We start from the raw sequence: 21,161 nt of genomic DNA, 5'->3' as shown, positions 1-21,161 counted from the left end.
GCTCAGATCTATGGAGGTTATGCTGAGAGAAAGTTCGCCTGCTTCTTGCACAGGGGTTGCGATGATGTCAGAACACCTAGCTCTTATTGGCTGATTAAAAAGCAAAAAGTATTTGAGGTTAAAATATTTCTGCCTTTCAGCTTGCCCGTATTGCGAAGTAGGCGCCTGTATTGAGGAAGTGGCAAATCATTGAGAGCGCTTCCTTCCCGGTGTTGGTCACGTGCTCTTTGCCTCCTTGACGAACGAACGCTGTCTCCGACGCCGCGGCAACGTCGGTGTCGTCGAATAATAATAATAATTGGGGTTGTCTTGATATTTAGACAGCGTGTAGTTGGTCAGCCATTTCAAAGTTGACATGAGTCACTCTCATACTCCGTTTCGCCTTATCTCGAACCGCAGCCAAGGCTAGAGGCGCGAACTCATAGCGTTGACAGCAGCCCTCAGTGCGCGAGAGCTTGTGCCGCTAAGACGTGCCCAAGAGCAGGGAGCTTGCGCTTGTAGCCTTCCCTGCGGTACATCATAAGGTGAAATGGAGTATAGATGAGAAATTTAGCCAGTTCAGTACAACCGCTAGCCTGGGGTCTTAACGGGCATCGCGCAGTATAAACGCCCGCACGCCGGTACGATGCTCATCCAGATCGAAACGGGCAGGGGTGGGGATTGAACCCAGGATCCTGGGTTCTGGAGTGCGAGCTTTCGCTCCACGTGCCCCGAGCTGGTGTCCACTGGCTCACTCCGCCACCAATCTTTTTTTTTTTTTTTTCCTTTGTTTTACAGCAATTTTTTTTTTATTTAGAATTATTTTTATGAACGAGGGTTAAAAAAAATATTGGTTTTATAGAACATGAAGTTTTTAAACACTGCCCAGGAAAGCGTAGGACCAACAAACACAACACAACCGGTTTCACTAATGAGGCCCAGCTGCGACTGGTTAGCGAGGCTCTCAGAATTTCTGCTCTGAAAAAAGCCCAATTTTACCGTGACCTGATAATTCACCTTCGCCGGAATGCAGCCTTTGCAACCGCGTTCCCAGAGTTGCCCAATATTCCAACCCTTGCTGCTCCGTCGCCTCGATAAGCGAGCTCACGAAGATGAACCCGTCAACAAAGTGCTACCATGCAGGTTTCGATCCTTCAAACACTTCGACGTGCTCGGTCCTGGATCGCCATATAGCATAAAGGCCGAGAAGGACCAACACCTCCCATGATCTGCTGTCAGAATGCTTCCCAATCTTCAAAACTTCGCACTTTTCCAGAGAGGTTCAGCATTTGTGCATTATAAAAAAAAAACGTGCTGTCGCGTTTCAGGGTGTCAGACATAGCACACCGTTTGTCCACCATGGCTCGTAAAACCCCGTGTTAAAGCGACATGGCATAACAGGGAGCACTTCAAGGTGAAAGGGAACAAAAACATTTTTGATCGCCCTTCTAACCACATATCTTCTCCAAACGCTGAAATACATCAGAGCCAACGGCACTCCTAGCAAAAACACGACACATTGGAGGCGGCGTTAAGTCAAGTGTATCCCAGTGCAGTTTTTTTTTTTTTTTTTTTTTAGCTTTCTTTAGATACTCCTGGAAAAAGTGGGCTTCAAAAAACTCCTTAGTCGCTGCTATTTCTCTAAAGAACCTCAAAATGCGCGATCGGGAGTACACTGCGTGTTCCTCGAGCACGCCATCGAGCCACTGGTTTAGACATCTTCCTCCTGTGAAAGATGAAACAATTAAGGGGTCTGTTTGATCACTCGGCCACCGATTCCCCGGTGTCGCCGAGCATGGAGTTGGCCGTGTGCACTGCTGTCGGCTTTACGCGGTAATTTGTCCGCGCCGGGTCACGTCTTTCTCGTCGCAAATTTATGTCGGTATTCGTGTTTGTGCGCGGTGTACTTTCGGCATGATAATGTGAGAATTATCCTGTTCTTCCGTTGACGACTGTTTAACATTTCCGCGCTTGGTCGAGCCGAGCATCTAGACGAAGTTCCTGTCGAGACCGGAGAAGGGTTTATCAGCTCCGCTTCTTTGTTCTTCAAATTGTGTCGCAAACTTGTGGTTGTGGGGCGGCGTGAAAATGCTGTGCTCTTCACATGCTCAAGAAGCGCCACTACCACGCTGCCTCACCGGTCTCCATCTACTCCTCTGCCGTCCTTATAAAACAACGGACGCCTACTGTATCTATTACCTATTGATTCGTATGTATTTATTCGTATTCGTAGTTATTTCTATGTACTTATATGCATTTATTCGTCTGTGTAGTGGGGTGTTCATGCCAATTCTCGTCGTTTACAGTGAGTCGCGTAGAAAATCAGTTAAAGGTGCCCTGCAACGACTTCTACAGCGAAGCTGTTAACGGCTAGTTCTCCCACTATTGTGTCCGCGGACAAGCGGCGTGTCGACACAAAACTCCAGACAGCTACCGCCATCTATGAGCACTCGAGCCAGTTTACCATGACCCTCACTCGCGAGGACAGTCGCCCATTCTGTTCCTTGGCGTCTCCTGCCCAACCCTTCTTCCCCAGCGTCCACGTATCAGTTGTCCTTTGCACTCACAATGGGTCGGCCGCGTGCTGTTCGTTCGGAGGAAGAGCGGGAGCGGAAGGAGCGGCGACGTGCGCACCAGCGCGAATAGCTGCGCAAATGCCGCGAAGCCGCTATCGCCTCGATTTCCACTGCGTCGAGTGGTTACGAATCCCTTGCGAAAGAGCAGATGCCTCGCCTGGAACGCCGCCGGGAACAGAAGCCACCATAGTACAGCGTCGCTGGTCTTCCTTCTTCACCAGAGTGGAAAGGCTGAATTCGCTGGTTTTTGAATTGGCACCGAACTTGAGCGCACTGAACGTAGTAACTTAGCGAGCAATTTCTTTTCTCGAATTTCGCTTTATTTTAAAAGTTATAGGAAAATTAAGATTACAAAAAAAATAATAATAACCTCCTTTATGACGTCCCTGGTCCTGACTTGGGTGGCAGTGAACTAGACGAGGGGTAGTGATAAGTACATCTAACAAGTAGTTGATGTTAAGTACAAAGTAAAGCAAAGTAGTAAGTACACTTAATTCAATGTCCTTGAAGTAAAGTTTTATAAATAAAATGTGCTTTCAGTGTAAACTAAAACTACATTCTAACCAGGGTGTCGAACCGGAACCGAACCGAACCGAAGACCGGAACCGAACCGGTATTTTTTCCGGAACTGAACCCGAACCCGAACCGTTATATTGTTATCGCGATGAACCCGAACCGGAACTGAACCGGAAAAAAAATAACGGTTACCGGCTCATGTCAAAACGGTTCGGCCACGCGCTGTTGACAATGAATATGCTATCAATGCCATTTGTTTTTTAAGTGCCGTCAACTGACACACACCTCGCTTACATATTTTTCTTCTCCACTCAGTCTTAGGAATATAAACGCTGCATCCATGAATCTTGACAAACGCTGCATCCATGAATCTTGACATAGGAACGAGTATTGCGCTGGTCGCGGCTTGCACGGAAAAAAGAGAATTGGAAGGCTGTGCAAAAAAACAAAAAATCGCGTCACAGGATTTCATTTTCCTACAATTTCGTAAATCCTAAATGCTGCTGTGCGCTCACTTCATAACACGTTTCTAGAACGCGCGAGTTCTTGAAGCTTGCTACCATCGAAATGAGAAAAGAAAAGGCTGTGGAGTTTGATAATAATGCATCCGGTTTCGTATAGGCACTTAGAAGCTAACATATTTGTGAGACAGCGAACTCTTCTATTTTAATATTTATCCTATTACGTCCTTCTGGCGTTGCGTTCGGTGAAGTGTTTTTCATATTCCGTATCTTGTTTAATGAAAACTTCTTAAAGGGTCTAATTTGAGTTACCGAAGGCTAGTTCAAATAAAGAAAACTGTATTTTCTCCCCACTGTTCCTTCAATTGCTTACACGCCGAGGTGGCGGGATAGTTAGCGAGTTCTACTTGTAAGTGGGTTTGTAAGGAGGTCGCGGATTTTACAGCTACTGCATCAGACCCAATTGGATGAAGTCCGAATGCGTAAACGTCGGTGAGGTAACATTTGAGTGCATATAAAGGAACCGTTCCTGGTCGAAATCCCTGAGCCTTACACTACGATGTATCCCGTTTCGTATGTGCTGATTTCAGATGTTTTATTTGTAAATTATTTTGATGTTGCAATTTGTCATTTATAATTTCCGAACCGGTTCGCGAACCGGTTCGCGGATTGAATTAGTCGAACCGGAACTGAACCGGAACCAAATAAATTTACCTGAACCTGAACCGTAACCGAACCCGTATTTTTTTCGGTTCGACACACTGATTCTAACACAATTTGTCATGATTCCCTTTCATCTTCTCTACAGGTTTTTTGTTTTGTTTTTAAGTGGTATCCATTGCTCCTGGGGTAATCGGAGGTGAATCCGTTTTTTGAGGGAAATGGTGGCAAATATTAGATGAGTCAGGTCGCCACAGATTGGTTGTTTTACTCTCGCTGACGAACTATTTAACAAAATCAACTTATAAGGCACTTCTATCTGTCTTGCAGCCGCCGCCATTATTTCACTCAGCAAAATTAGCAGATGACGCCTCGAAAGACGGTACCGCGTTTTTACATGATGACACGCTATTTCTTCTTCTTAAATTTGGGGAATGTACTCCTAAGTCGAGAGTTGAACGGTCCCCCAAGAGTACCAGAAAAAAATACTTTAGTAAAGTACAAGTACATGCTCAGAGAATATATATACTTCAAGTAAAGTACAAGTTTTCTAAAACTACTTGAAGTAGTACTTTGCAACATTACATGTTTATTTATTTGTGTTTGTTTAAAAAAGGGCGTGAGAATTATTAAGATTTCTCGAAGGATCGTTTGAGTTTTGGGAGGAAAGGCAACGCAAAGAGGTTACCTTTACGTCTACCTTTAGCACGTGATTCTAAAAGTACAACACAAACTACAGAAGCACCAGGTGAGCTTCAGAGCGGTACCTGCATTTTGTTGCCTCTTCTGAGTGAGGATGCATATCTGCACTTCCTGTAGTGAGCGAGAGTTCCTACTTTGTTGAGAAGCGGAGACAAGCCCTTTCTTCGGATGCGTCAAGTCTCATTCAGCTTCGGGTCACAAAGAAACACCAGCTTTCGGCGTTAATCCCACAGTTACTCGGCCTCACTTGCGACATGTCTGTCGGCTCCTCGCGCCACGCAGCAGGATTGTTGGAGGGGGGGGGGGGGGGGAGGGAGGGGGCGGGCTTGTGAGAATTTTCGGAGGTTTCGGGCCCTCCAAGCTATCCCCCCCCCCCCCCTCCGCCCACATGCTTCCCCCTCTTTTCAAATATCAGCTCATCTTCCAAGATCTTAAGTCTTTTTGTGCAGAAATGTCTCTTGATAGGCAAACCTGCCACTAAAATTGGAAAGTAATTTGTAATCTACCTAGAAGTTACTCAAAAAACGCAATTAAAGTAAACTACTGATTACCGAAATAACAATGTTATTGAAAGTTACTAAACTACTCAGAAAAGTAGTTGAACTACAATAACTTAAGTAGAGCAGTTGAACTACGTACATGTCTGTTTTTTTTGTTTTTTTTTCTAACACCGAGGAGGTTTCGAGTGGTATGGAACGCAGAAGACAGCACGACCGTGAGTAAATAGATATAAACATTCGCGGGGAAGGAATCAGTTGATATAAATAAATACCGAGAACATCCAGGCTCTTGACTTGACCAGTACACAGTTGATGGGATTCCAGCACGGGTATCCATCCATTTGGAAATACGGGAGGCATGGACTTCAAGGTGCGAGGAGGCCGCCAGCATCTGTCCTACGTCGAGAAGACAATATCTACTCTAAAATTACTCTGTCGATTCAAGCGCCATTGCGCCAAATATAGTTTCCTTCAGTGCAGATGCCCCAAATTCCTAGCTTTCGGCTAAATACGTGGGTGTAAAGTTTTAAATTAGTAGATTGTACAAATTCAAGGTCCCCCCCCCCCCCTATACACATGCATAGACACACAAATAACGCAATTCTGTGACAATGTTCACCCCCTGTTCAAATAGCGGCCGCCAACAAAGGCGGATGACAAGGAACATTTTATGTGGAAACATGAATGCTCCTATACTTCGTTTCTGCTTAAATCCCGGCTCAGCCGATGCTACGAGCTAATGGGGCCAATCAAGCTTGCTGCATAAAAAGCGCGAGTCATCGGGCTTTTTTCACTATAGTTCGGTTCTGTTTCCGATGCCGGTTGGCACTCGGCATCGGAAACAGAACCGAACTCAGCACAGAAGGTACCCAGGCAGTCGGCAGCAAAACCTGCCTGTCTTAGACGCAGTTTCTGCGATTTCCATAACGTCGAAAATGGCGCTCTCCGTGATTCCGCGTATGTCTTGAAACTGATCTCAATGACAATTGCTGGATCGCGCTTCCCGCTCCCGTGAGTGAAGCCACTCGCGGAAGCGAGTGAAGCCACGCGTCTACGGCCACCTTGCTCGTAGACGATTTGCGATTATGCTAGCGTTACAGAGGCTGGCGGCAGCGTGACGAAGACTCGTTTTTTACTCGTTCGTCGTCATTCGTCCAAGAAGAGTTTTAAAATCCCGTATAAGGATTGAGACTTGCCGTTGAGAAAGCGGAATTTCTTACAAAAGCGCAGTGCAGCAGTAAATAGACACAACATAAATAAAGATTTTGTACTACTTATTTGATTACCATAAACGTCTAGCAAACAAAACAAAACACAAAAGCGCAGCTGATGCCGCCCCTTTCCCCTCCCCTCTACCCTTCTTTTGTCACCACTGAACACTCGATCAAGCTCGTTTCTGGACCGTGAGTGCTGCAAGTTACAAAAATACAAATACAATAGTCAGAGTACAAGTAGAACGCTGCCTTGAGGTACATACAGCTTCACGCGCATTGCACTCGCAAAACACATCCACATGTCGCCGAAACGAATCTTGATCGGCATCCAAGAGTGCGAAGGCACGGAGACGCAGCACTTTGGCGTTCCAAGGAAGCTTTGATCCCGTCGCGAGACCGGCGAAACTTCCTTTCGACAAGTTGTGCCTTTTTCCTACGGCACTGAACTTCCGTAAAATTTTTTTCAGGAGTTTACAACGTCAGGTCTCAACGGTTTCACAGGGTCTTAAAAAGCTTCTTTGGCAAATGGCGACAAACGAGCAGAAAATGTGTTTATAGCACGCTGCCGCCAGCTTCTGCAACGCTAGCACAACGGCAAATCGTCTGCAAGCAAGATGGCCGTCCGGTGGATTCACTCGCACTGCAGCGAACAAGCGGGGAAGCGCGATCCAGCAATTGTCATATTCGCAAGTCCAGTTCCAAGATGGCGGAAGAGACGGGGATAAATTCTCCAGGGTTTCCCGTGCGCCTCTTTGCTGACGCTGGTCAGTGCGTTAAAAAATAATTTATTTGTCTGCAAACGCGAAGTGGTTAGGGCAGGATCATATTACAGGTGACGGAGATATTGATGCCCGTTAGCTAAATGAGCATGCTGATATTTAAAAGTTGCAGAAACCTCGACTTGCGAAGCTTTGTGGTGGGCGAGCGCGTTTTACGCACCGGCCACGTCACTGTTTGTGGCAGAATATTTTTGAGGGTGATGAAGATATCGTGTTGGCACTTTGCCTGGCCATTAGAGCTCTAAAATGTGAGCAGCGCACGGTGACCGTCAAGCTTCAGAAGAGCAGCGTTTACAGTATTGACGCCTTCGTGTCACAGGCTCGCAACTCGATGCTCACCGTCTCAGTTTTCGTGTATTGCAACACGTGATCAAACTGATCTATGGTTATTGATGGGAAGTTTGTTACCGCAGGCTACTGTGCGGTGTAGCATTACAACCAGAGGTTTGCGCTGCGCCTTTGAAGCACAATTCTCAGCGCGTGCCAGGAGCGTTGCCGTGCTCATAGTAGCCAACGGTAGCCTGCGGTCCTGCGGTAACGCTATGTTAAAACTGCCTATTACCATAATCGGCATGTTTAGGAGTTTGATTTATTGTTCTACCAGAGATGCATTTTTAATATACCGTACTTTCTTTTCTTTTTTGTACCGTGTTATTTGCAAAGTTGTGTCCTCTCTCGCCAAAACTGCCCGTTCTAAGCTCTCGTCATGAACGGCTGACTAACGCAGACGTGCTTAAAATGCTTCGGGCATTCATTTATTGATTTTATAATTGCCTGAAAGCAAGTACGCGTATTATATTTTTTAAAAGTGCTTGGAGTAAATGGTCATGCTCCTACGGCCCTAAAACGCAAACCCATTCCCGACGTGTATTGCTCGACATATCCTTGCACGACCAGTTTTCTCCTACTTAGGGCAAATAATAAACTTTTCATAGACCAAACGCTAGAGCTCTACATTATTAGCGGGAGCGCTTGTTGTCACGTTGAGCACAGGTCGAGCTGGCGGTCATGCACAAGACCAGCAATCCACAGCGTATGCGATATATGAAAAGTCCCTAATGAAATTAGACATCCCGGTCCTTCGTCAACGCATGGCGAGGTGGAGCACCAGAATCCCAATCTTAACGCGCTCACTTTTTTCGTTACAACGACTTCACACATTAAGGCCGACAGCCCCTGCCACCATTTCCGCGCCGCCGCCGCCGCTGCCGTCCCCGTTCCTCTAGTTCTCCGCTCGTCCGCGGGAGGGCGAGCGGCGCGCTGGAGTTGCGAATAGATCAGTGGGTCCCGGTACGCCTTTTTCGGAGGTTGCTACGGGGCAGTAACGTCCGTGACGCCCCTGCCAGAAACGTACAAACAAGCAAAAATATAGTCGTTTATATATATAAATATATATATATGTATTTTTACTTTACGCTAAAATGTACGTGCGACAACAGCTCCGGAGCCGTCTTTCCACGATCAAATCAACATGACCCACAACGTCACTGTTACTTGGTAGCGACGACCAACGGACATTTATTTTTCTATTTGCTCTTCGCGATTTCAAGCAGCAAGAAAAAGGAAGGAAGTACTCGAAACCGACCACGACGAACACGAACGCTGGATCCACAAACACCCGAGAAAAGCTACAACGGCAACGATGACACCGACTGAGCGAGCTCGACAGAATTTAGGCCTAGCAGGCACTCAGACTCTGCGCAGCGTTGCTCCGACCAGCGCCTGCGCTGTTCGACGGTCCTTGGCCAAGACCGTCTGCCCACTACCGGCTGGCTTGCTGAATGAAATACGCGCCCGCGTGACCCTTGTGGACCCTTCCCGTATTATAGTTTGATCGCTGACCTCAATTTTAGATTAAGAGGTCAATTCTCTTCCCCTTGTCATCTCCTTGTTTTCCGAGGCAGCGGTGACGAACGTTGTCGTCGAAAAGAGACTCTCATCGATTCTATCTCCTCGTTTTGTGTGATAAGAAGCTCAAATAAACGTCGTATGGGTTACCTTCGCAACGCGGTATGTACACGTACACTTTTTTATTAGTATGCATTTTTATTCTGACGACTGTACGCCACTGCCAAGCTATAACAGTTCGTAGGAGCTACGCAACGCCGGTTCCACCTTTCTTTGCCGAGTGTCACGTCAGTATCGAGTGGTAATCGCAGAAAAAACGGTCCCGAAGAACTTTGATCAAACGCGCGCGTCCGCTTCAAGTGCGCACAGGTATTTACGTGGCTTTTGCTGACACACTCGTTAATTTCGTAATTGAAACGTCTTTTTTTTTTCTTTAACATCGGCTCACTCCTGCATCTCCGAAGGCCGCGAAAAACGCCACGGCGATTTGTTTCCATCGACGTCGCTTTGCAGACGACTGGTACGGACTGTTTTTTACCAACTATGACAGTCGTGTTGACTTCGGAGGAACGACCTAGGAGCCTGCTCCGGAGGAGTGCGCGAAGTGAAAAGGTAAAGACAGTGAAGACAACGTATATGTACATATGGTAACAAAGCTTCCATAGAAGTCCACGTGTCGAAAAAATGGCGGCTCATGGGGCTTCGCTAGCGCCATCTATGTGTCGTGATAGCATTTCCGGCGGAAGAGAAATAAAGAGAAAGTGACGTCACTTCCGGAAAAAAACGTGACGTCATTTTAATGTGTTGTTTGGCGCGAAACTTAAATATAACAAGAAACCGAGACTGCAGGCAAAAAGGACGGTCGTCCTTTTTGCCTGCAAATCCGATTTCTAAAAAGTCTCAAATAAAGCTTTCTAGTGCTAAAAAATTTCAAACAAAGCTGTGCCAAGCTATGTCTGACTTTTTTTAGTGTGTTGTCCTTCTTGCCTGCAGTCTCAGTTTTTCTTTTTATGTTGAATTTACATCACCCCGTTTGAACTCTTAATTCTGCGCGAAAATCGTTTAATTTTTGTTTGCGGCCGCCTTTTTTAGGCAGCTCGCTACCAAAATAATTTTTTTTCATCCCACAGAACTACTTTTACTTTTTTCATCAGCTTTTCAGAAATTTGGGAGTGGCTTTAAGGTGATTGACCTCACAAACAAGGTGAATAACAATAACGTTGCTCGAGTGTGTTAGCGTTAAAGATACACAACAGTAACTCTTATGCAAGTCCAATGTTGCACTAACATTTTATTCACTTAAAACTGCTTACAATCACTCAAGCAGAACGCTCATCAAAAGCATACAATCAGTATATAGTTTTAAGGTGGAAGAAAACTAGATCAATACACAAGGCACATTATGACAGAATAACACGTAACTCACTGTACGATCGGTTGCCTGCTGTGTGAGCATTGTCAGTTTATAGAGAGTCATCAATATAAAAAAATTTCAGTGTTTCAAAAAAAGTTGTGATCAACAAAAATAACAGCTGATTTTGCCGCTCTTGGGCAATGTACCATAATCCAGAAAACTTTTTATCTTGAGTATCGTGATGCTGCCTACTCCGTAACCTTCCTTGTGCGCGTAAATTATTTCGGTGCCCTTCAGTACGCTGCAGGCCAGTGTTTCGTCGGACCTTAAAACCACAGGTTTGGTTCAGTGACAAAACCACATGAGCAGTCGGTAACCCAAAGCACTGTAAGCACCTTAACTTTCGCGATGACCTAATTTTTGATAATTTCACAATTTGATAAACATCGCGAAAGATGACTCAGTTCATGGATATGAAAGCATTAATTATCGTTCTAGATCGCGAAATTTTGCGCCCGCCAGATTTTTTGGAGACACGTTGGAAAATGTCGAGCCCAGGAAAATAGTATTTTATACCATACGAAAGGCTAGAAAAGCACATATACTACTTTGAAAATGTATGCCGTGAAGTCTCACGAGCTTTGCCTTTCCACGTGCTGCTTAGCTTTACACCTTGCTGATGCATCAACAAGTTCAGTGTTTTTTTGTGTTTTTTTTTTTGCAAACCAGTATAGCCTGACTCTTGCAAACAGACAAAAAAATCGTCATACACATCGTGGTTACACACAACAAGAGACTTTTGGACCTCCTGATGGAAAATACACAGAGTACGCCCTATGCCCTCCTTTGAAATGAGGTTGTTGATCCTCGCCTCGAAAACACGCTTACATGCCTCAACGAATGATGTGAAAGAAGGGGATGGAACTGTCAGGTTTCCAAAGTCCGAGTCAGCAGTGCCTTTTACACTCAAGTACAGTAGCACTTGGTTTCCTTCAAGAAAACATGCATTTTCTCTCTTCAGCTCACATCTCTGAGATGTAAAGACACAGGAATGACCCTTCAAAAATCTTGTCGCAAGCCACCCAGCAAAATAAACCATGTTGTTCGCTACCGTGGCCGAAGGGTAGTTTAAGGGTGAATTGTCTGCTGCGCTGAGGAAAACTGAGCTTCCCAAGAATAGAGAAGCAGAGGGTGCCGATAGGCCTACCGGAAGAGAGGAATCATGTCCTCAACACAGTTTGATTTTTCAGTCAGCTTGAATAAGTTCCTTACCAAAAAATGTCTGAACGCTGCCTGAAACTGACGAGAAGTAGAGTTTGCGTTTGCTCCACTTTTCGAACGTATAATAACAAAGGTGTTTTCAAGCGTATCCTGGTTCAAGTGAGGGGTTAAAATGCAGGTAAAACCAAAATTAACTGTGAGGTGATTGCAGAGCATCATCAGAGACCTCATTGTCAAGCAAAAGCCACGAATGCAGCTTGGCTGCCTTCTACATCCGAGGACTTGCAGGGTTTCAAGAACTTCAATGCACTCTTTGAAAAACTCTTCATGGACAGAGCCATTATGCATCGCAGAGAAAAAGGGCGTTTTGGCAAATTTGTGGGAGCTATTTAGGCTGTCAAAGAGACGGTCGATTCTTTCAACGAATCTTGCTGTGTGAATAGCTGCAGCAGGCTATTGCTGGAACGCTACGAAGGCATACATTGCAGTAGCACAATAGTTGCTAAATACTTGGGCCGCTAGTTTCACCGACATCTTTGAGCAGAACGTCAAATTAAAATGCTTTGCGTTCAGCTTGGGCATAGAACGGATCTCAAGCTTCCGGTCCGTTTCATAGGCTTCCTTTATGTACGAGCCTTTTACTACTTGATCGCAAACCTTGAAGTCATATTTAAATAGCATGTTTCCGAGGCACTTCAGCAGGTGCGGAGCATCAAAAAGGAAAAAAAGAGGTTTGCCATTGACATCTATGTAAGCTTCTCGCTGGTTATAAGGCTTGAAAAAAGAGAGACGTTCTGGCTCCCCTGATCACATACCACAGCTACTGGCTCCAGGCCAGCATCTACAAGGAGGCTGTAGCACTGGAAAAGAAGATCCTGTAGGACATTGGTAGGGGTACTTGTATGAGCGGAAAAGTAGCCAAGTGGCTGCTTCCATGATGTTCAAATTCCTTTTGCCATAAACACGAGAGCTTTGTTTGATAGGTTCGCACCTTGCACACCACTACTATGCCCTTCAAGTCCTTCGAACCTGTCAGATGAGGGGTTGTATGAGAGCTCTTTTTTAATGTGCATCTCATCAAACACTATGCTGCAGGCTCGATCCGCTCGTCTAAAAGAAGTCGCTCGCTTCTTTACCAGCTCAAAAATTTCGGGGTAAAATCCAACTCTCTGTGGAACACGCTGAAGCCACAGCTGCAGTGATCGGACTGATAGTAACCTAAGCAGTCGCCTACAATACTCATAGCCTTTTAGGCTATGAAAGGAGAGGCCCAAAGCCATGTTCTGGCTGCACCATCGTCGACCAAACCGGCACACAACCCTTACCCTAAGCTGGGCCTCAACGAGTGCAGCGACGGCTGGAAAAACGTGACTGCGGACACTCTCAACAACTTCAGCAACAGTCGTTATCTGACGCTGTCGTTGCAGCCTTCTTTGGAGCCTCTTGTTTTGCTCTCAGACCTGTCGTACCTTGGCCCTCAGTGTCCTTTCTCTTGTCAATGCAGCCTGCCTTGCTTGATGCTGCAAGGTAACAAATCACCCAGATCAGTAAACTCTAAGAATGTTCATATATATGTAAATGGAGGCCAATAAGAACTTGCATTCCTTGTCAAGTTGCAAAATCTTTTTAAACCATGTACAGTAAAAAGTTTGATAACGTACTACATACATGCAATTCAAGTTTAAATAAGGTGATCATCATGCACGTATGGCCCAGGCAGTTTCTAGCTAGCTATAAAAAATGCTGCCTTACATGAGGCTTTGCGAAAAGATTATTGCGTTACTATTCAGTGAAACCCATCCAGCTGTTTTGGTGGTTCGTCTGTGAAACTTTATGAACCCTTTGTATACATTGCTTTAAATATAATAATGTGAAGCACAAATAAATGATGGAGTTTCAACTGACTCCAGTTTGTAGCTGGCAGCCATCCGGCCTTGTGTTATGTGACATAGTGCTATATGTACCGCCAACTCTCAGAATAAATTTTAGTATCTTTAAGTCACCTGATACCTATAACTAGCCTTGGTTGTTCATGTTCGGTGACTAATTTGCAGTCTTGGGTAAGTTACTTTTAAAAAGTAATTTGTTACAGTTACAGTTACTTTCAGAAAAAAAGTAGTGAAGTTACCGTTACAGTTACCGCAACAAAAAAGTAACTCGTTACAGTTAAAGATATTTTTAAAAAGTAACGACGTTACTTTTCAGTTACTTTTCTTTAACACATAGAAATTTAGGAAAAACTAGAAAACGTCTTTCACAAAGTTTTACTGCATGAAATTAAAACGCATGCCCTTTTTTGTTCTCATCAACATCCCTATTCTTGGTAGCACAAGCACATTGCTGGGTCGTTGACGGTTGCGCTGGGTTCATAGAGTCCCTGGACATATTTCAGCTCGTACCCGGCAAGCCAGAAACAAACCCCGCGCAAACATCTGTAAATTTTGTCTTGACTGTTGACACCACGCCGGAGTAGTGGCGCAAATGAAAATACAAAAACATGCGCAGTGCCCTCCGCGTGTATGGTTGTTTCATGGTTGATTCACCCGATCAAAAAGCGTCTGCGCAAAAAAAAAAAAAAGAAAAACCGCAGCACAAATAAGAAGCGAGTACGTAAAGATAATTCGATTTTGTTTTTCTTCATCAAATCTATATGTGGCTATATTCGGGTCGTGTCTCGCGAGAAAGAACGTATTCAAACGTTTGTGCAAGGCCAACTGGACACTCGAAATGTCGGAACAGACAATTTGGAAGGTGTAAGGAATAGCTAGATTGTACTCGTTCAATGATATATTATGCATAAAAAAACTGAAAAGTAACGACAAAAGTAACTTCGTTACTTTCATCGTTACCTCAGAAAAAGTAATAGAACTGTAGTTACAAGTTACATTTGTAAAAAGTAACTCGTTACAGTTACAAGTTACCAAAAAAGTAACAAAGTTACAGTAACGCGTTACTAGTAACGCGTTACTACCTAAGACTGCTAATTTGTACACTTTAACAAAACAAAACGAAAAACGCGCAAGAGGTAAATTTTTTTCATCACGAAAGAGCACTTACCTGTGTGAGAAAGTACACCAGCACTGCTAGAGAGAGACAGAGTCCTCAGGTGACGGTCCATAAATCGACGGCGCCATGTCAGCGATGTCTCCGCTGGACTCGTGAGCAGGAACAGCATTTTGAGGAAGGGTGTAGCTTTGATCAACTTCAAAATAAGTAGAAAAATTGAAAGTGCTGTTACAATAACTGTAGTAAGAGCAATAAGTATAAAAAGTCAGTGCAACAAGGCGCGCAGAAACGCCCTGCTCTCCCATCACTTACTATGCGCCTCCAGTGGACTGTTCTCTAGTGGGAGACAGGAATATGTGTGGTCCCATCAAGCTGACGAACATCCCTCTGCAAAGGTAATGTGAAAAAAGTTCATTAGTGGTTGAATTTCTGATTTATTCTACTTTTTTAACATCTCAAAATAAAAAAAAATCACCTTTCAGCGACAGCCCGATTTCGGAAGACTGGGAGTCAGAACTGCCACAGGAACTCCGCGAGTCTGGGCAGTTGGAGTATGTCCAGGTCGATGAAGAAGTTGGAGAACTCCTCCCTGCAGATTTAACATCAAGTTATTGAAGGCATAGCGGTTAAATTCCTAGTTGATTCTCCTATTTAAAAAAAAAAATCACCTTCTTCCAGTGAAAGCTCGATTTCGGAAGACCGCACGTCAGAAATGCCACAGGAACTCCGCGAGTCTGGGCGGCTGGAGTATGTGCAGGTCGATGAAGTTGGAGAACTCCTCCCTGCATATTTAGCACAAAGTTATTGAAAGACTAGCGGTTAAATTCTTGGATGATTCTCCTATTTTGACATTTGAAAATAAAAATCACCTTATCTTAAGGACAGTTCCATTTCGGAAGGCTGGTCGTCAGGATTGCCACAGAAACTCCAAGAGTCCGAACGGCCCGGGTATCGGTAGGTCGGTGAAGCTGGAGAACCTCTTCCTGCAAATTTAATGTGAAATTAGTGAAACAGTAGTGGTTGAATTTCTCCCCGATTCGCTTATATTTTAACATCGGAAAAGGAAAATAACCTTCTTTCAAGGACAGCTTCATTTCCGAAAGCTGCTTGTGAACGTGGACAATGCAGGTCTGTGGGCCCATATTCGAGTCACTTACTTCTCCTGAAGTTAAAAATGTAGTAAATGGGGCCGGGAATGAAACTCAATCAATGGCTCCTACCTGATTCCCCACATTTGTCCAAGCACACTTTATTCTATAGCAAAATGCTCCAGTGATGAAAAACATGAACTAACACAGTGGTGATGGCATTTGTTGCCTCTTTATGATAAGTACAGCGAAAGAGCTCACCATTTGCCACTGCAGAAACTGTAGGGCTCTTGCTTAAAACTTCGCCACGTGTCGTTTCTGTGAAATCGTATAAACATGTTATAAGTCCGCAAAAGCAATTTTTCGGCCCCATGTGCTAACTATTTCCCTAATTAATGGGCCTTGCCATGGTTATTCTCAAATCGCGTCGGAAGGTCTAGTGGTCTGGCAACCTTCAGGGGCAAGCACAGTCGGCAATGCATTGTGGCGTAGGTATCCAGGCCGCATGAAAGCTGGCTCCTTGAAATGTAAAGAGCAAACAACCATGTTTCGTAACTGTCATGGTGTCTTCCTCCGTAGGCCCCAGTTGTTGCAGAACCGAACCCATGCTTCACGCCTGCGGATGAAGCGCAGTGCTATCTAAGTGTCTTGCGTACTTGCAAAGAGCAAATGTAGCCAATATGTCCACACACTAAAGCAAATCGGAGTGAGGACATTCACAGACAGTGAGCGAAACTCTGTGTGAACCCCAAAAAGATAAGCATGAGTTTTTAGGGCAGAAGCTTTTAAATGTATCTGTATCGTGCGGCATCCTTGATTAGAGCGTCGTTGATTATGACCCCATACTCCTGACTCCTGAGGGCCAAACCGGTTCAGGTAAATTGCGCTTTCGTGATGAGCGCAAACAACGCTGCAAAGTCAGCGAAAACTAACAAAAGTTAAGAGAACACTTTACAAGGGGGCCATGGCATTACCGAAAACAACACAGCAGGCACCTCACTGACAGGAACGAAATCTCACCTTCGAGTGTCGACAGGAAACCGGTGCAGCGCGACGCCAGCCGTACGGTTGTCACTTCGGCATTCTTCAACGGAGCAACGCCTGGTTGCATAACGTGTTGAGCTCATTGTCACGAAGGACGCTGAGCCCGTCGGATGCAGCAGCGTCCAACCTCACGAATATGACTGTTCCTATATCACTCTGACATTACGCTCCTGCGCACGTAACTTGGGTAATCACGCTGAGAGAACGAAACTTTTAAAACTATTTAAAGTAACGGTAGAACGATTCAAAAAGCACGTTTGGACCTAAAAGAAGAAAGCAGACGGACAACAAGAACCTGCCTCTTTGCGCAGTACGATGTCTCTGCAATTTATCGCTATTAAAAGCCAGCCTTGTTGCTTGTGCAGTACAGAGGACTGTAAGAGCAAGTTGGAATATTAGTAGTAATAAAAGCTATTTCAGCTTTCTCGCGTGCGATAAACCTTATTTAAGACCCCTAATAACAACATACAAAATTTAAAAATACAATTTAGTATAATCTAAATTCAAGTTATTTTATTTGTATGTAGTTTGCCATAACATCTCCTAGTCGCGCTTCAAACGCACCGTTATCACGTTGATGTCGCTGGCAATTTATTTCGTACTGTGTTTGGCCCAAGCTTGGCAACCATCCGCAGATATACCTTGGGGAAGCTGTCAAGGTAACCAACTATATTGACGAAAACCGGACATGACGTGACAGACGTCAAACGACTACTCTGTCGTCTTGCTCTGCCCCGTATCGACCTCCGAAAAAGGCGTCCCGTGAATCCCACCCACTGACCTCTATGTCTATTTGCAGGATCGCGTTTGACCAGCTCCGCTTATGGACGGGAATACGCCCACAGTCAACCATCTTTTTGGTAGGGGTATATTATCTCTAGCCATCATAGTAATGTGGCGGACAGCGCTTGGCGGCAGGCTGCCATAAAGTAGCCGTGGATCTACACTCTTAGAAAAAAGGGTCAGTATAGTCCTCCCTAAAGGGAGGAACGCTCTTGACACATATGTTCATTCAGAAAGGGAGAAACTTTCGTCCCTTAAGCAGGGGACAAAAGTTCCTCCGTTGACTGCATCTCAATATGGCGGCCACGAATCGAGCGAATCGAGCTCGATAAGGCTTAACGAGAACACTAAGTCTATTGTACGAAGCGAGAGGAGCAGCAAATAAAAACGTAGCACGAGCTTTCCGCGAACTGTATTTATTCCCGAAGTTTCTTTACCCCTGCAGGTAAAGAAAGTTGCGTTTCGAAAGCATGCAGTCACTCAGTCTTCTCATCGTCAGCACTGCGATGTTCAACGGAGACAACCGGCACCCAGTTCGCGCACTTTATGTCTTACCTTTGCTATTCCTCGAGCCACAATTCCTTCTTCAACCGTTGCGTCAACCGCACATCACGGAGGAGTGAAAATCATTCGCCCGCAAAACGAAAAGCCGCTCTCAAAAAAAAAAAAAAAGCAAATCCGAAGCAACCTTTTGGCTTAACTCAGCACGGTAACACGAAATTATGGCGTAGCCGCGTAGCGTAAAAGGATGTTAAATCGCTTGCCACCAGATGGCAGGGTCAAGCAGAGTAATCGCAAGTAGCTAGGCTAGGTGGCGCTAGTTACCGCCCAACTTATGTTTTACAAAAAAATATTTTCATTTTCTTACGCCACAACTGCATTTCCTTTTCTTCGGGAATCTCTAACACATGTACACAAGTTTTGCACACCACAAGCATCAGGTGAACATACATTGAGCACATGCACATACATGGCACATACAAACATGAATACAGCGGCACACCACACTAGCCCGAACACTACACCTGAGAGAGAGAGAAGTCTTGCAAAAGAGGAAAAACCATCGTTGGAGTTACAGCCATAGGCCGAACGGTCATCGTTGGATTGGGGGGAGGGGAAGGGGATAAAAGCTGATAGAAAAAAAAATTGTGAAAAGAGAGAGGGAGGTTGTTTCGCCAAAGCCGACAAGGGGGGCGCGAGGAGCCAAAGAAAGTGACTGGCAGAAAAGAGGGCGGAGCCGAGGAAGGAAGGAGATCCTTTAGAAATGTCCCAGTGTCTTGTCCAGGAGTCTGTAGCACATCTTCACAGTGTCCAGGCTGAACGAATCAGGTTCGGCACGCGGTGTCCGAATTTCCAAGCACTGTCACCAGTCCCACCAGCACCAAGCTTCCCAGTATTCCGAGCTAAAGTGCAATGGGTCGGCAAGCATTTAAGCCCTGCGTTTCCGTCTTTTGTACTGGTCGTTTTGAACGTACAGAATTTTTCGGTGACTGAATAAGCTATACGAAATATTATCAGCATGTTGATTCTTTTCATGCAATGTCATACCTCTGAGAGTATTTGGAATGGCTCAGGGTATGAATCTCTTATAAAAAAAAGCAAACGCTCGATTACGCCGTAATTATTTGAAAGCAATAAATCAAGCCGCTCCAATGCGGTTCGAAGCCATGAGTTTGTTTCCCCGCACGGCACGTCGTAGCCTGTATTTCTATTGTAGTGCTTGTTTTTCTATTTGTGCTGTTCGCGCAAAGCTGCAATTGCCGTCTTTAATTAATCTCTGTAGAGCGGATATTCACTCAGCTGGAAGTGACGCTTCACGGGCTGAGAAATCGCTTTTCGATCAACTTGAATGCAGTCAAAGCCGCGACTTGCGGCAGGTGTTAAGTGTACGGAGCTACGCCGTGGCGAGCTCGAAAACTTCTAGCGCCCATCCCAGCGCGCCACTTGGAGGGCAGTTTCTCCAGGAACCGTAGTATATTTAAACAGCAAAATAAAGGGTGGCTTTTTTCTTCGATTTTACCTACTATTGATTTTTAATGCTAAAATTCCACACTGTAAATATACGTACTTTCTGTCACGATTTCGTACTGTTGTCCTTGCCCCAGAGCGCAATCGCTCCCGGGGACGAGACCACCGACAGTCACATTGACCACTGTACGATACCAGCTTATACTGTTCAGACCAGCGTTCCAACATGACTATCCGCACGTTGATCGATTGTACGTAATATCTCAAGTGGTATTAAGCTTTTTAATGTAAAGCCGAATGTCAACCTGCGACAATAGTGGCCTGAGAAAATGAAATTATTTTTTGTAGAGCATGAATTTGTCGGTACCTAGCACCACCTAGCCTAGCAAGTTGCAATTACTCTGCTTGACCCTGCCATCTGGTGGCAAGCGATTTAACCTTCTTTCACGCTACGCGATAAACAGCGGCTTCGAGTTTGTTCTTTTGAGAGCGGCTTTTGGTTTCGCGGATTGCTTTGCCATCTCTCCGTGATGTGCGGTTGGCGAAAGAATTGTGACTCGAGGAACACCAAAGGTAAGACGCAATGTGCGCGAAGTAACTGGGTATCGGTTGTCTTCGTTTAACATCCCAGTGCTGTCGACGAGAAGACCGAGTAACTGCTTTCGAAACGCAAGTTTCTGTACCTGTGGAGGGAATCTGACTTCGGAAATAAACATAGTTCGCGGAAAGCTCGTGTTACCCTTTCATTTGCTGTTGCTCTCGTCCCGTACACGAGACGTAGCTTCCTCGTTAAGCCTTAATGAGCTCGATTTGATCGATTCAGGGCCGCCATAATGAGATGCAGGCGACGGAGGAACTTTGCTCCCCTCCTTCAGGGACGAAAGTTTCTCTCTTTCTAAAAGAACATAGGTTACAAAACCGTTCCTCCCCTAAGGGAGGACTATCCATACCCTTTTTTCTAAGAGTGTTGTTTGCATGCCTGTCGCACCTCACACTCCGACGCCCTTTCACGCAACGTGTATGAAGACGTCGAGGACTGTATTGAACAGTATGACCGTGTCGCCCGCCACAATCGGTGGACCGACAACCAGCTCCTGCAAAACCTATACTTCTCGTGGAAGAAACTGCCAGGTCTGAGAACCATGAATCCTCCTCAACGTTGTGGGAATTTCGCAAGATCGAGGTGAAGCGTACGTTCGTCGGCCAACATCGACGAGAGAGAGCCGCATTCCTGATTCCGTCTAGGGCACGGCCCAACGAGAGCGTCACCGCCTTCGTGGAGGATGTATTGCGCCTGATCGAGCACCCACGCCGACCCTGATGCTGCAGAAGACAAGATCCTAAGAATCCCATGTCCCTCATGTAAAAGACAACACCTTCGGCAGCCTTGTCCGAAACCCCCCGACGACAGTCGAAGGGTTCATATCACCGAGGTTTCCAACATTGAACGTGCACTGCATGC

At 45.3% G+C, this 21,161-nt stretch overlaps 1 protein-coding gene and 1 pseudogene across 1 annotated transcript in view; both read right to left on the bottom strand.

The window, feature by feature from the left end:
* The window catches only part of LOC8034515 (cholesterol 7-desaturase nvd-like), a 41,964-nt gene extending 31,252 nt beyond the window's left edge, over window positions 1-10,712 (bottom strand). Inside the window, exons 1-2 of the mRNA XM_040505121.1 lie at window positions 10,662-10,712; window positions 5,667-5,790 (exon numbers count right to left, since the gene is read on the bottom strand). Coding sequence (XP_040361055.1) covers window positions 5,667-5,790; window positions 10,662-10,712 — 175 coding nt within the window. The remainder of the gene's footprint in view (window positions 1-5,666; window positions 5,791-10,661) is intronic.
* Window positions 10,713-11,221: 509 nt separating this feature from the next.
* LOC115318921 lies at window positions 11,222-17,015 on the bottom strand (annotated as a pseudogene).
* Window positions 17,016-21,161: the final 4,146 nt, after the last annotated feature.

Source organism: Ixodes scapularis, unplaced genomic scaffold (assembly GCF_016920785.2).
Source record: "Ixodes scapularis isolate PalLabHiFi unplaced genomic scaffold, ASM1692078v2 PGA_scaffold3__209_contigs__length_174095766, whole genome shotgun sequence".
Classification (NCBI taxonomy): Eukaryota; Metazoa; Arthropoda; class Arachnida; order Ixodida; family Ixodidae; genus Ixodes; species Ixodes scapularis.
The sequence above is the reverse complement of the archived record's forward strand: the minus strand, read 5'-3'. Positions and strand labels throughout refer to the sequence as shown.